The following is a 13720-nucleotide window of genomic DNA, read 5'->3' as shown; positions in this document are numbered from 1 at the left end:
TTCCATTGGTCTCATTCTCCATTCAAACAAAGAGCTCAAGAGCTTGTCTGACAGCTGCACAAATCTCAAGCAGCATACAGTTCAAACTCTGGGCTCTATTTGCTCAACTTTGCACAAAGACAGTTCTGCTGAATAAGATGCACTAACAAAGCGAAATGAATAACCAAACCAGAACATCTGTGACATATACCCTGGCACAACTTTAAATACAAAATTAATGACGAGTATCATGAAAAAAGTAGACAATTCACCCAAGGCACATGATACCCCAGATAGTATCCACATACACCCAGATTATCATAACTAGTGACAAGTTTCATCACAATTAAATGGCTCTTTATGTAAAGTGTGACAAACCTTCAAGTAACTAATTGGCCAATTGAAAAAGGGTGAACCTAGACTATCGGGGAAAAAAAAAAAAATTATAATAATAATTACATTATAATAGAGAGAGAGAGAGAGAGAGAGAGAGAGAGAGAGAGAGAGAGAGAGAGAGAGAGAGAGAGAGAGAGACATACACACGTTAAGTAATCTCCTCTTTAAGTATATGTATATATAAGTATAACATACCAATGGATATATAGCCCAGATTCAGATGCTCTTAACGTGTAAAAAAAAAATCTAATTTCATCATAACTGGGAAAGCAGTTCTTAAGATTTCTCAAAATCATAACCTACAATATCTATCTATCTTGTAGGCTACATTTTAAAACTAGTGTTATCGAAACAATGAATGAATTAATATTCCAGCAGTTTGAGTTGAAGGAACGCTGGACCTCTGCTACTCACTTTTTGAGCTCCTCCTCCAACTCTTTGTTCTTTTCCTCTAGCTTCTGTTTAGCCTGTTTCACAGCAACGAGTTCCCCCTGAAGCACCTCCTTCTCACAGGACAGCTCGTCCATTCGGGCAATCAGGTCATTCTTCACCACATTCAGCGCATTTCTGTTTAGGACCAGAAAAAGAAATGAGCTACTCTAAACTTGTTTTACTTATACATACAGTGCCTTTTAATAGTATTTAAAAAAGCAAGGTACGCTCAACAAATGGTACTTCAGCGTATACACACACACAGACTGAATAAGTACATTTCTGGCAGAGGTACTACAGCATGTGTCTTTCAAATGAGTCGGCAATAGGATTACAAATATAACGCTGGGATATAGACAATATGAGATACAGCAAAGGTAAAGTAATGCGTTTCTTGTAAACAGTTCAAATACTTTAAATGGTCATGGTCAGCAACACAGTTTTAAGTGCCCAGATGAGTTTGTAAAATCAAGAGACTGAAAACATTTGAAGACTTACTTGGTCTCCAGAAGCTGTGTGTTCTCCTGAATAAGATTTTCAACCTCTCGGCCCATGCCTGGAGAAATACAGATAAATGAAACTTTTCTAATAAGCACCATATCACTGTAGTATAAACTTTACAATAGGCAAAATTCCAAATGAACCTGGTAATAGGCAAATACAAAATACAATTTGAGCCTCTTGAAAGGGCAGTATTTTTGTTGGAAAGAAACTGCTTGTTTAACTGAATGAGGTAGTATGCTCTGCAGGAATACCTATTCAAGCTTGGCAACAAACCCACCACATGAGTGCATGGAGAAGGCTGATCTATTGTCTTAACAACCCACTAGCTCAGCAAAAGTACAGAGATTAAAGAGCGTCTATAGTGCGTAATAAAGCTGATGGAATCTTACCAAAGAAATTTTGGTCTGTGAAACCATGCAATCCATGTAGAGCAGAAAAAACAGAAACATTTACACACAGTGAGCAGCAGCGAGACAGAAAGCAAATGCAAGGCAAAGTAGCAGGGAGAAGTGCAAAGTTTGAGATGTACATCAAGCACTACACAGAAGAACTGCAACCCCACTCACCCTGGAAACAGAGCAGCTAAAAAACTAACCGTGCACACTGCAATCAAATGGTTTCAGTACTCAAACACAATGGCACAGGTAGATCAAAATCTTCTTTCCAAAGTTATGAGTGGTACATATTTTTTTTTAAAATGTGAGTCCAGTAATGTTCTAGCTCAGTGGTTCCCAACTTTGGTCCTGTTGACCCCATGAGCCTGCTGGTTTTCATTCCAACTGAGCTCTCAATTACTAAAACTAGACCCTTAATTGAACTGAGAATTTGCTTAAAATTACATAATATTACAAAAACTAGTAAAATTCACCGTCAAGTAACTTTTTACTTTACATTTCAAGTTGCTTTGAAAAGATTTTGAAATCTGTGCCAATGGCCTTTTGCTTTTTAATTACTGCACACAAAACCACAATAGGCAAACACAGGGCAGAATTGACATGCTCACGCTTACTAACAGTACTTCTTCACTTCTACTTTACAAATAGAGCTTTTAAAACATGCAGAAGTGAAACATAGTATTCTATATACAGCACATGAAAATACATGTTATGCATTCTTTTAGAAAATTGATCCCATTTACAGTTAGTTTAGACTAATCAATACCACAGAATACTATTGAATACTCAATTGTTAGCCATTACTTCTTAAAATGATAGAGCAAAAGTGTGTTTTAGAATGAAATGACCAACAGCAAACTAACAAATACAACAAAACATACACACCAGAGTATTCCCCTAGCGAAACAACCAAAGAGGAAAGGAGAGCAGGGAAAAAGAAACCCTAGTTAACTGCACTGAAAACACGGATTGAAGAATTAGGTTCCAATTTCGGAATTAGGGTTGCTTACCAATTTAATTCAAGGTTAAATAATGAGATAGTTATTATTAATTTATATATTATTAATTAATAATAATTAATATTTATTATTATAATAATAAACAAATTTTTTAAAATTTAAAAACTTATATTAAGTCTCTCTGCCATTCAAAAGCACCAGATTCACAGACATTCATGTAAATTCTATACTGCCATCAGCTTTGAATCAACTGCATCGTAAAACTGAAAAAATACTACAGCTGACCAAATAACCTTGGATTAAAATGCATACTAAATGATTTATTTTCTGTCTTTTTCTTCAATTGAAGCTGCTTTAGAACAGCTATTACGTACTACCACGTCTCTTATAAAGCACTTCCCGGTCACCGATAGTGCTCATGAGAAGACATTTGTATTAAGAGAGACAGCGTATATTAAAATGTGTATAATATTCAAATTAACATTTCAACAACTTACAGAAATAACCTTGACTTCACTTTCATTATATGGAGGAGATTTACTAGAAGATTCAAGTCACCAAATCTTTGGCATCCTATAAATATTCAAATTTAAATATTGTCTATTTTTATGTTATTAATTTGTATTGATTCTTATTTTTCCAGTCATTTTTGGGGGATTTTCTATTTTGGAAGCAAGAATGACATGGTATAGTACAGTACACGTTTCCAATGATTAGCCATTGCCACACACACACACACAATGATTTCATGCTTTCTTGGACAGTGTGAAAACACAGAAGCAGACCAAATGATTAGCAAAGATCACAGACAGCAATACATTCCTTTAAAGCTTCAGCCCGTCACTTTTCAGCTTTTCAACTCTCAAACAAGTACCTTTTTACATCCCTTACAAAAAACATACAAAAAAATAAAAGGGTTTAGAAATGAGTAACCGACATGTGGAGTTCTTCATCAAGGGAATGTGTCAGAGGTAATTTGGGGTGGTGCGTTACACTTCATTAAAATATCAAATATCATGCATTATTTATTAATGCTCTTAGTTTACGGTTCTTTTAACAAGTTAACTGTGTAATGGAATGCCTCTTCCTGGTCACATGAGATCCTATTTCGATCTTGTACAGTATTCTGTGTGAGATTTCCAAGCAAAACAAAGTGAAAATGGTTTAAAATAAAGATGCGACTGGGAACTAAATGTCAGATCTGAGGAGGTATATTCCTCAGTCCGCTGCAGAAATCATTTAGGACAGTCAGATCGGGATATTTTTCACAATATCATTTGATTCAATAGAATGGTTAAGAGGAGTGTCAATTATTGGGATTGTCGGCAGTTAAATACAACGGATTGTGCGATGCTGACAAAGTGATTGTGCGATGCTCACAATTACACCCAGTAGCCCTTACCTATCCCTTCTAAACCAATCCTACTTTATGCATGTGCATATTCAGCTTTATTTTAGTAAATCTAGTATGCTGCATTGTTCTCTAGAGTGAGTTTATATTGAGAATTGCTTCCACTTTACTCAGAACAGGCTACTGTTAGGGTACGTTGGTTGATTTGACTGTCATTTATTTAAATAATAAACAAATGAATTGATTCTTGCCTGTTGGGGGTCTACTGAAAATTCTAACAAATAATGCTGAGTGAACTTGAAAGATACAGAAAGATATGTTGGGTGGGGGGGGCTATTTAAAACTATTATGAAGAAATCTGTTTTATCAGAGTTTGTTTTAATGAAAATTGACTGCATCGTGGTATCTTTGCAACATTGAAGTATTTTCTTACCCAGCAAGTCTGCACCCTCATCCACATCTCCAATGAGCCCAGAACCTGCAGAGGACAGCTCTTCAAACAGAGACTCTGTGTTCCGGTCAAACGCTCTGTTCTCAATGCCTTTGTTTGGAGTGCTTTACAAAAGAAACCAAAGTGAAAGGAAACAGCATCACTTGCTACTCCCTGTCATTTACTATTCAAAGAGTTTCTTTCTAAAACTTTGAATTCTAAAAACGTAAGATCTGATTGACCACATGTGAAACTGGGCAAGCCACACATTCACAACCATTAATGTTCATTTAAAAGTTTCAGCTGCTGTAAAACTGACTGAAACTATCTAGAAAATGATTTTGGCATTACAGCTTCTCATGACAACTTGATTTGAATGTTATAAGTCTCACTCCCTTGTAGTTACTTGTTTGTTCAGATGAGTCAAAACATTCAATGTGATTCTAGCTAGAAAAATAAACTTCTATTAGCTACATAGTCTCAAAAGTGCAGTTTTGATTTAAAAACAAAAAAACCCCAAAATATCTCCAATATTACATTAGGTTAAGAAAGTTTTCATTTTCTGTGCTTTACTCTCAGGAAATCTGCTATACTTGAACTTCCAGGGTTATTAAAACTCAGGAGTGTCTTCTGGTTCAGAGCACGTTACTGGCCGAGAGCCTGTCAATCATTAGGGGAAGCGGCTGGCTGGTTACTGACTGGAAAGGAGGCTCTGAAGGGGTCGGGGCAATTTCACGGTCAAATGAAAATGCATGTGCGGTAAAACAGAGGTTGCTTGAACTACACTTTTGAGATCTACAATAGGGAATTGAAGGGTGTGGCTTGGGAAAGTTTATGGAATTATTTTGTTGACTGTTAAGGTTAAAAGTCCCTAAACATTTATGCCCCAATTGTTTTTTGTAAAAGAATAACCTTTTAGGATTATAGAACTATATTAAAAAATAAAAAGACATAATACAGTAATTTCTGCAAGATTATTATTTTGTTTTTCCCCTTAAGAAAGGTAGAAATTTGATTTAGGAATTGAAATTGTGTGTTGTCTAACCTGGCTCCTTTGTATCCACTGAGGTCCATATCCAGCTCTGGGGTTGACTCAATAATGGCCTGAACTTCTGATTTATCTTCATTTTCAGCTGAACCTTTAAAACATGATTTTAATCCTATTATTTCCTTTACCAGATCCACAGTGAAACCCTCATAATGTGGTCATGATTGTATACCCTCCAATGAGACTTTGGAAGCACTTACAGTTGTGATATGTGGAGGGCAATAACCCACATTTATTATATTCCCATGTATCTTAAATTGAAATTTCTGGTTTTGATTTTGCATGACTTGACACCACCTGTAATGGAACTTTAGGAAAAAGGTAAACAATGTTTTAATCATGGCCACAATCAAACTTAACCCAGAGAATCACGTACTAAAATGAACTCAATATCTCATAGCATTAAAACACGACACAAGTCACATGACCCTCATAAGGCAGCTGTCTTAATTCACAGGACACACTGAAGTGTGGCTTTAGATTTTATTTCTATATCACTAAACATATGAAGTATTGGCAAATACAGGCAATCCTCGACTTACGACGCACGGCACTTACGACTCATTGCATTATTACCCTGCTTTGACTTTACGATATCGATACATTTACGACACAGAGAGACAGGAGTCGTGCATCATGTGGATATGCTCAGTGTCCGAACTGCAGTACTTGTCGTGGTTGCCCTGACTCCGTCTAGAGTTTTTTTTTTTTTTAGAATTTATTTGCCCTTAATGTCTGCTAAGAGTAATGGACTCAAAACGAAACCTAAGCTGTGAACTTTGTCACATGATGAGGGGCTTAACTTCAGGAGATCGTAGTTCCTGCTAAGAGTACCACATACACACACTGAATATATCATTGGAAAGCCCAGACTCTTGACTTTTAAACAAGCCAGATAGGTGGCTGAGTGTAAAGAGTTAAATATTTGCACGAGTACAATATAAAACAGGTCATTTTTGTAAAAATATATCGCCTGGCCAAAGAGTCAGGAACGTAACCCCAATTTATAACATTGTTCTTATGGGAAAATGTGTACCGACTTACGACGCTTCGACTTATATCTTGACTTCCAGGAACCAACTGTGTCGTAAATGCGAGGACTGCGCGCACATTAACATCATGAATAGGCCTAAATACTGGTATCATATAACAAATTAAACTGAATCCTAATGGCTCCATTGGGCTACTTTACATTTCAAAAGATTTCTCAAAACAATCACTGCTATCCATCTGACAATACCATATTGTACAAACAAATGTCTATTACCATAACTGTATTACACACCTCCTCTCATGTTCAGACTTATTATCATCATCAATCAGTTTATAAATTCTACAGTATCCAGGCTGGGACTTGGATAATGGATCATTCATTGACAATGGAGACTAGAAGGCCTGTCTGGTATACAAGCTTACCTATTGAGACAGTCCTGGCGCCCGGGGTTACCTGTCCTTCTATGATTTTGCTACTGTCTGGTTTACCGCTTGAAGTGTTTAGGTTTTTGGTCAGCCCCTCTGCCTCGTCCTTTATAGGAGTGTCAACGGAGTGCATGACCACATCCGATGCAGCAGTCGACAGAGGAGTGACAGATTTCGAGCCTCCTTGGCTGACGTCTGAAAGCTCATCCTAAAATGAAGAAGACGTGAAACAATTCATGCCTAGAAGAAAGATGGGAGGGACAGGTTTGAATCCCAATAAAACCACAGACTGGCTATGTGATGTGTTATGAAGAGTCCAATAACAATATATTAGATAGAAGCATCTTATTTGCAGTGGTCTCCAGTTTCTAAGTTGTGATTATTTTGCCTTGTTCCCATTGCCTGGTGCTAAATTGTGGCTGCCCACAGCTAACCGCTGAAATCAAAAGTGTTTCAATGCTTTTTGCCAGACCCAGCCAATCTCGGAAATTCTTGTTGTGCAAAAGGTCACAGAGAGATTGTTGGATTGTATTGTGTTTTGTTTTAAAAAGTAACCAGTGGTAACAAATACATTTAACCATAGGTTCATTACAAATAAAAAAAGGACTCTGGTTAAGAAGAGCACAGCCAAACAATCAGCCAGGTTTTGTCATTGTGTCTATCATGAATAATTACAAATAAATAAATAAAAGCAATGCGACCAGACTTTGTCTGGTGTGAACACGGTTTAGTGAATACAATAAAGTTATAAGAAAAACAATAAACAAATAACTAGTTTGGCTACATCAAGTATGAAACCTGACCAGATAGCTGCACTCAGCCGCTTGGGTGAGCCGTGTTTTGTTGCCTTAGGCAGCTGTAGCCAGGCAGTGGAAACAACACAATGGACAGAATATTAACTTCACAACTAGATCCAGAGGGCTCCAGACAAACCTCCTTAAGAGAGACAGGCAGCATTTTTGGGGTTACAGGCACAGTGGCACCTAAACCAAAAAAGACAGTTGCCACAAAAATGTTTTAGTCACATTCTGGAGCCTTGCTATAGGCCTAGATAAAAATGAACAGTTAGACACATTAATACATTTATCAAACTGTACAATACCAGGTCACAGATAAACAAACATTCACCACTATGAATACTTTAATAAAAATAAAAAAATAAAACATAAACATTGATCCCCCGGTTCCATCAGATTTATTCCAGAAAACAGATCAACACAACTAGACAAAATTCAGGAGAAAATAAAAACTAAAATGGTACTACTACTAATCAGTCTAAAAACAAAAAGACAGACAAGTTAGCATCACTAAATTATTGGTTATAATAGGAAAACTACCATGTTGAATAATCCCACCACACACCGCGAGTTAAGTCTCATGCAACTTGGTCAGCAGAACAAAGCACAACAGATTGCATGCAACGTAATATTGTTAACATGTGACTAACCAGAGAGACACCCTAGAGTAGCCTGTGCAGAATCTGTCATCACTTTCACGGTGTGATCTCAACCAGGGCTTTCATGACACCAAGAATAGGCTACCGATTGGCAAATAAACCGTAAGTGGCACAGATTGTGCATTGCCATGTCACCCTATTCCTTTTTATTTTAAAGATTTTTTTATGCTACAGGCTGCATGCAATGCATCAAGTTGTGTATTGTGGGCTGCTAAAAACACAGGAGACTAGTGAAGGCCACAGCACACATGATAGTTGGTTACTGTTTCCAACTCCGACTACTAATTCCAGCTACCTTGCTGTCAGCGGCCATCGCATTTTCCCAGCCACCCTTTTGCATTTGAACATCTTCTGCCTCCAACTGCTTGGGAAGAGAATTAAAATAAACTGCATTTTAGGGTGCATTAAAACAACCAAATGCATCTTTATCCATGTTCTAAACAGGTCCGGCGCTGGGTAGTTTTCAAAAGGCTGAAATGGGGAAAGGATTAGGCTTTAGATTATAAAACAGGCTCGAAATCCACGACATACATATTGTAATATGTATGTCAAAGTAAAAGTAAATAAAGGGGTGCCCAATTCCGGTTCTTGAGGTCCAGAGCTCTCCTGGTTTGTGTTCCAGCTGCACCCTAAATTACTTAATAGAACCTGATGTGTGCGCCCTGGAGTATGTTTTCATATCTTAACATATTTTTATGATTCCAATACAAAATATTTATTTACAATGACAAATACAAGATCCTATACGTTCAAAATTTATTTTTTGCAAAAAGAGATCATCATCATAATGATGAAAGAGGTTGTTTATCACACATAATTGCAGCAGTTCACAAACTATATCCATTTCCTTTGCCTTTCTAATAAATATTGGCATTTAGTGGAAAAGGCACAAAATATCAGCCCAAATACAAATCAAAACACACTAAAATGAAAAGAAAATATCATAATATACCCATTTTGTATTTAATAGATAATATTGGCATTTCCATTGGGGAAAATCAATCTGTTGGACTTACTATACAGGGCTTACCTAAGGTAACTCCAAGCAATGTTCTTTCCTTTATTTGGACAGACTGTATGCAACACATATAAAGCAACATTAAACTTGTACAACTGAAATTCACCTGACCAGAAAAGCAGAAGCAAATAACATTCTTTCTATGCATTCCTCATTTTCTCAAAAGCACTGTGGAGCAATGTTTCATTTCCAAGCTTTACTTGTGAGGTACGGTAGCATAACAAAGCCTGCCTCGTATTTATGATGCAGCTACAAAACCAAATCACTGTAAACCACTTTAGACAGATCAAGAGGAAGACAGAAAGACTGTATACAAATAAAAAGCAAAAATTACAGACAGATCATGATTTCCATAAACCATAAGATGGTGTCCACAGACAAAACTATTTGCAATACTCTACGGAACTGCAAAAAAGGTTTGATTTGGTAGTTAAAAGAGTTGCACGAGGAGGTGGAAAGATTATATCTATTGACTCAGCAGGTATATCAGGACGCCTCAGGTCTTCCCATCTCAGACAGGGTCAGGCTGACATTTCACAGGTATCTTAAGCGGACAAAAGCCTGCCTCTGCCTATGGAAATTTTCTACGTGACATGACATACGGATTAAAATTAGAAGGAACTGAAAAAGTGGTTGACTGAGGAAGTGAAGAGATCCATCACAGTCTACTGTCTTTCCTAACTTTCTAGTTTTAGATTTTTGTATTTATTGTTTTTCTGCAAAAAAAGGATGTCACAATCCTACTGCATTATTATCAATTTGTTTAAAGCATACTTGTGGAATTGCACTTGTTTGGGTGTCTGTACTATCACTGCACATACCATACAACAAGAAAACGATTTCATTTTCCAAACTGTCATAAACCAGACATTTTGTGCTGTGTACCACAGCTACAACTATCACAGTTAAATTGGTCACATACAGACTCTGTTGTTCTTATTCATTTTAAGAAAATAAGTTAAATGAAAAGTAGGTTATGCTTGCCATCTTTCACTAGGCACAGTGCAGATGCTAATGATGTCGGTGAATATAGGGATCTAGCATTCTAGTTTTTCTTTTTGCGTAAACACCTCACTGTGTCCTACATCAGTGCAGTAGACATACACACAATGCAATATACACATACAAAAAACAGGCAGGAAGTTTGCCATTTTAGCTGACCTTGCCTACTGGCAAATTAATGAGATTACTACCAGTGGGCTGCTGGAATTTTTCAACAGGAACACACAAGCTGTCCTTTGTGAGATTTTTCAAGAGTCTGTAACAGAACGAGCAGGAGTTGGGGGATTTCTCACAGCTTTTATGTCTTTAGAATATTAACACAAGCATTGCCGCATTTTAAAAGGATTTTCTTCTTTTTTTTTTTAAGCATTAAAACAAAAAAACACCTCTTTATTGTAAACGTCATTCTAAAGTTATTCAGTAAAATAATTTTTCCACTACGTAACAGAGCTGTATTTTTCACCATCCACTGCAGCAAAAAAAAATCCAAGTGAACAACAAAGTATCCTGGGGACATAATAGAAAAGAAGGGACCTCTAATGAAATGGCCAGTATGGCAGTAAAGATGTCAGAATTAGTTCAAGTCACTTTTAATAAGTCATTGTGAAAGCTAATTGCCATCGATCTGTATTCAATTATAAAAAGGTGAGGTAAAAGGCAGCTTTTCTTGTTGTGAAATTAAGAGATTTTCTTCAATATCTGCCGACAAAGAATATCCAAAAGAGAATTAGGGTAAGTGTACCTTTTAAGCCCAACAAATCTAGTCTGAACCCTTTTTTAGATATTTAGCTCAGGTTTTCTGCCAGCGAAGAGTGGTATAAATGAAAGATTAAATCATGAATTTGCTGTTTCATGGCTTTATATAAACTAATATTATTTTTGATTAAAAAAAAAAAAAAAAACTTTCAAATTAGGAGCTAAATCTGGACTGGTCTTCACAGGTACGTAATGTACCATTTAAACCCACATGTGTTCCTATTAAGCCCAGCGTTTATCGTTTCCTTTTTTAAAAAAAGGTTGGAATTCAGAATTATCTTTTTAAAATATGAAAACATGATGGCTTAGATGAATAATTTATTTCCCTTTACACACTGCATATTACAACAGTTTTTTTTTTTTTTTAAATAAAATACAAACTGATTTCACTTATCAAATTGTGTGACTTTAAAAGCCACATAAAGCACATTCTTCAGCACGGATTGAAAATCTTTCTGATCTTGTCACGGCTGCCACATGCATGACATCATAGCTTCTTCCTCCCGTTTTACCTCTCCAAACACAGCTTTGTCCAGGAAGAAGAGATGGAAGCTTCAGGAGGAGCACATTTTCCCTCTTTGCTTTTAGAGCTAGTTTCAGAGAGACATGTGAAGTATGTCCATCAAAAACAAGGACTACGAAACTTCATATGAGACTTTGGAGGACCCTGTCAAAAACTGATTTTCAAAGTATTCTTCAGTGACCTTTTCATCCAGCCCTGATCATACACAGCATACCTTGCTAATTCTGGACCATTCTGACACTATGTGCTATAGAAGCATTTACCTTTGTATATTACGTATGGAGGCAGGCCTACCCCAGCTGCCAGTCATCCATACGGTTATTTGTTCTCTTCCAGTACCCCCAGGGATTTGGTAGATATTTTTTGATCCTCTTGGAGCTGGGATTTGGTCTGATGCAGGGTCTGTGATGAAGCCAGTTTCATCTACATTAAATATGTTTTGTGGTTTGTCATGGACATTGCTTTCATTCAGTGCATTTGTAAGGATTTCATTAAACCAGTGCTCCAGTATAGTAGGATCTGACGTTGCCTTGGCTCCTGCATACAGAAATTGTTCAGATTTTCTGACTGAGCTCTATCATGAACCTGGCATATCACTCTGGTTGATCCGTCATGAACCTGGCATATCACTCTGGTTGATCCGTCATGAACCTGGCATATCACTCTGGTTGATCTCTTATGAACCTGGTGTACCACTTCCTTCTTGGTTTCCAGTTGATAAACAAAGTGTCAGTGTTGTTGGACTTAATATATTCTTCTACAAGATCTAGAAGACCGTCTTTAGTAAACCCCCAACCCTACAGAGATACTGTAGGACCTGTGTGATATAAAAAAGTGCTATAAACTAAACAAATATTTTTAGAAATATGAATTAGCAAACAAGTTAGATATTTCAAATCAAGCACTTAACCTACACTGGTATTTGGCCTAAAAAGCACTACTTATGGCTAATTTTGACCTACAGGCTGTAGCCTGCTGTAATATCAAAGATGAGCTAAGCCTATGAATTACTGTTAAGGTCTACCTCGGGTCCCTAATGTCTCTCAACCTTTTTGGTGACTCTCTGTCTAAACTTCCTGGCCAGCAGTGATAGGTTGGTGATGATGCCTTCTTGACAGAGGCAACACATCTCCAACATGCAAGGGCGTGAACTGTCGTTCTGACGTTTTTTCCCCCTCATCCTGTGCAAATTCAAAAATTAAAATTAAATAATGTTACAGGTGATTTTGATTGGTTTTACTACCTTACAAAAGTACTTGCCTTTAAATACATGTTTTAAAATTGGTTTAATTTGGATTATCACCAAAATGGCTTAATGGGTGTGTGACAGGATAGCTTTGTGGTGACGTCAGAGCAGAATGCAGGAAGAAAACACAGGCATTGCAGATACAGTGCAATGGCGCTTGCGCAGTTTTATTTTTAAATATATATATTTAAAACAAAGAGACACTGCTCACCAAGTGAAGACAAAGGTTTTAAATAAAACAAATCTTGCACACAAAAATACACAGGTCAGGCTGGCAGATCGCTTTCAATGATCCTGTTTTGTATTTTTCGTTTCTCTCCTCTCGCTCTCCTGTACTCTCCTCTGTACATCCACCCGGAGTGCAGAGAGCTGCAGGTTTTTATGCAGGTGACCAGCTCCCGATCAGCAACAAATTAAATCACTTAAAATTGGGAGATGGCTACCTTCTGCACAAGGTTTTTTAATGTGGATGGGGCTTCCCATCCACGCTGCAAAACAATAACAAACAAAATATGCGGCTATGCTGTCCTATATACAGATACATTTACAAACAAATCATAAAACACAAACAGAAAATAACACAAATGAGACTCAGGGGTGGAGGGAGTGACCCCGTTCTAAAAATAAATAAACAAATCAATGTGCAGGGCTCCTCGTTACAGGGTGTAACACCATTTACTAATTATAATGCAGAATTATATCATTAGTTTACTCTTCTAATAAAAAATACAAACACAAGACATCTTACTTCAGGTAGAATTTTATTTATTTATAGTCATTGAGGGTTAAATTATTAAATGTGGGCA

The 13720-nt window shown here is 36.9% G+C and overlaps 1 protein-coding gene across 11 annotated transcripts in view; it reads right to left on the bottom strand.

The window, feature by feature from the left end:
• The window catches only part of LOC121295815 (C-Jun-amino-terminal kinase-interacting protein 4-like), an 83572-nt gene that overhangs the window by 26304 nt on the left and 43548 nt on the right, over positions 1 to 13720 (bottom strand). For 6 of the 11 annotated variants that reach the window (XM_041220882.1, XM_041220883.1, XM_041220887.1 and 3 more), the window contains 5 exons: positions 6911 to 7121; positions 5492 to 5585; positions 4450 to 4571; positions 1306 to 1363; positions 790 to 942 (listed from right to left, as the gene is read on the bottom strand). In XM_041220882.1, the coding sequence (XP_041076816.1) occupies positions 790 to 942; positions 1306 to 1363; positions 4450 to 4571; positions 5492 to 5585; positions 6911 to 7121 (638 nt within the window). Of the gene's footprint in view, positions 1 to 789; positions 943 to 1305; positions 1364 to 4449; positions 4572 to 5491; positions 5586 to 6910; positions 7122 to 8664; positions 8734 to 13720 lie in introns of all 11 variants that reach the window. The other 5 variants (XM_041220877.1, XM_041220881.1, XM_041220878.1 and 2 more) reach the window with 2 other exon arrangements.

The sequence above is a fragment of the Polyodon spathula genome, chromosome 20 (genome assembly GCF_017654505.1).
Source record: "Polyodon spathula isolate WHYD16114869_AA chromosome 20, ASM1765450v1, whole genome shotgun sequence".
Taxonomy (NCBI): Eukaryota; Metazoa; Chordata; class Actinopteri; order Acipenseriformes; family Polyodontidae; genus Polyodon; species Polyodon spathula.
Note: the sequence above shows the minus strand (reverse complement) of the source record. Positions and strands in the feature narration are given on the sequence as shown.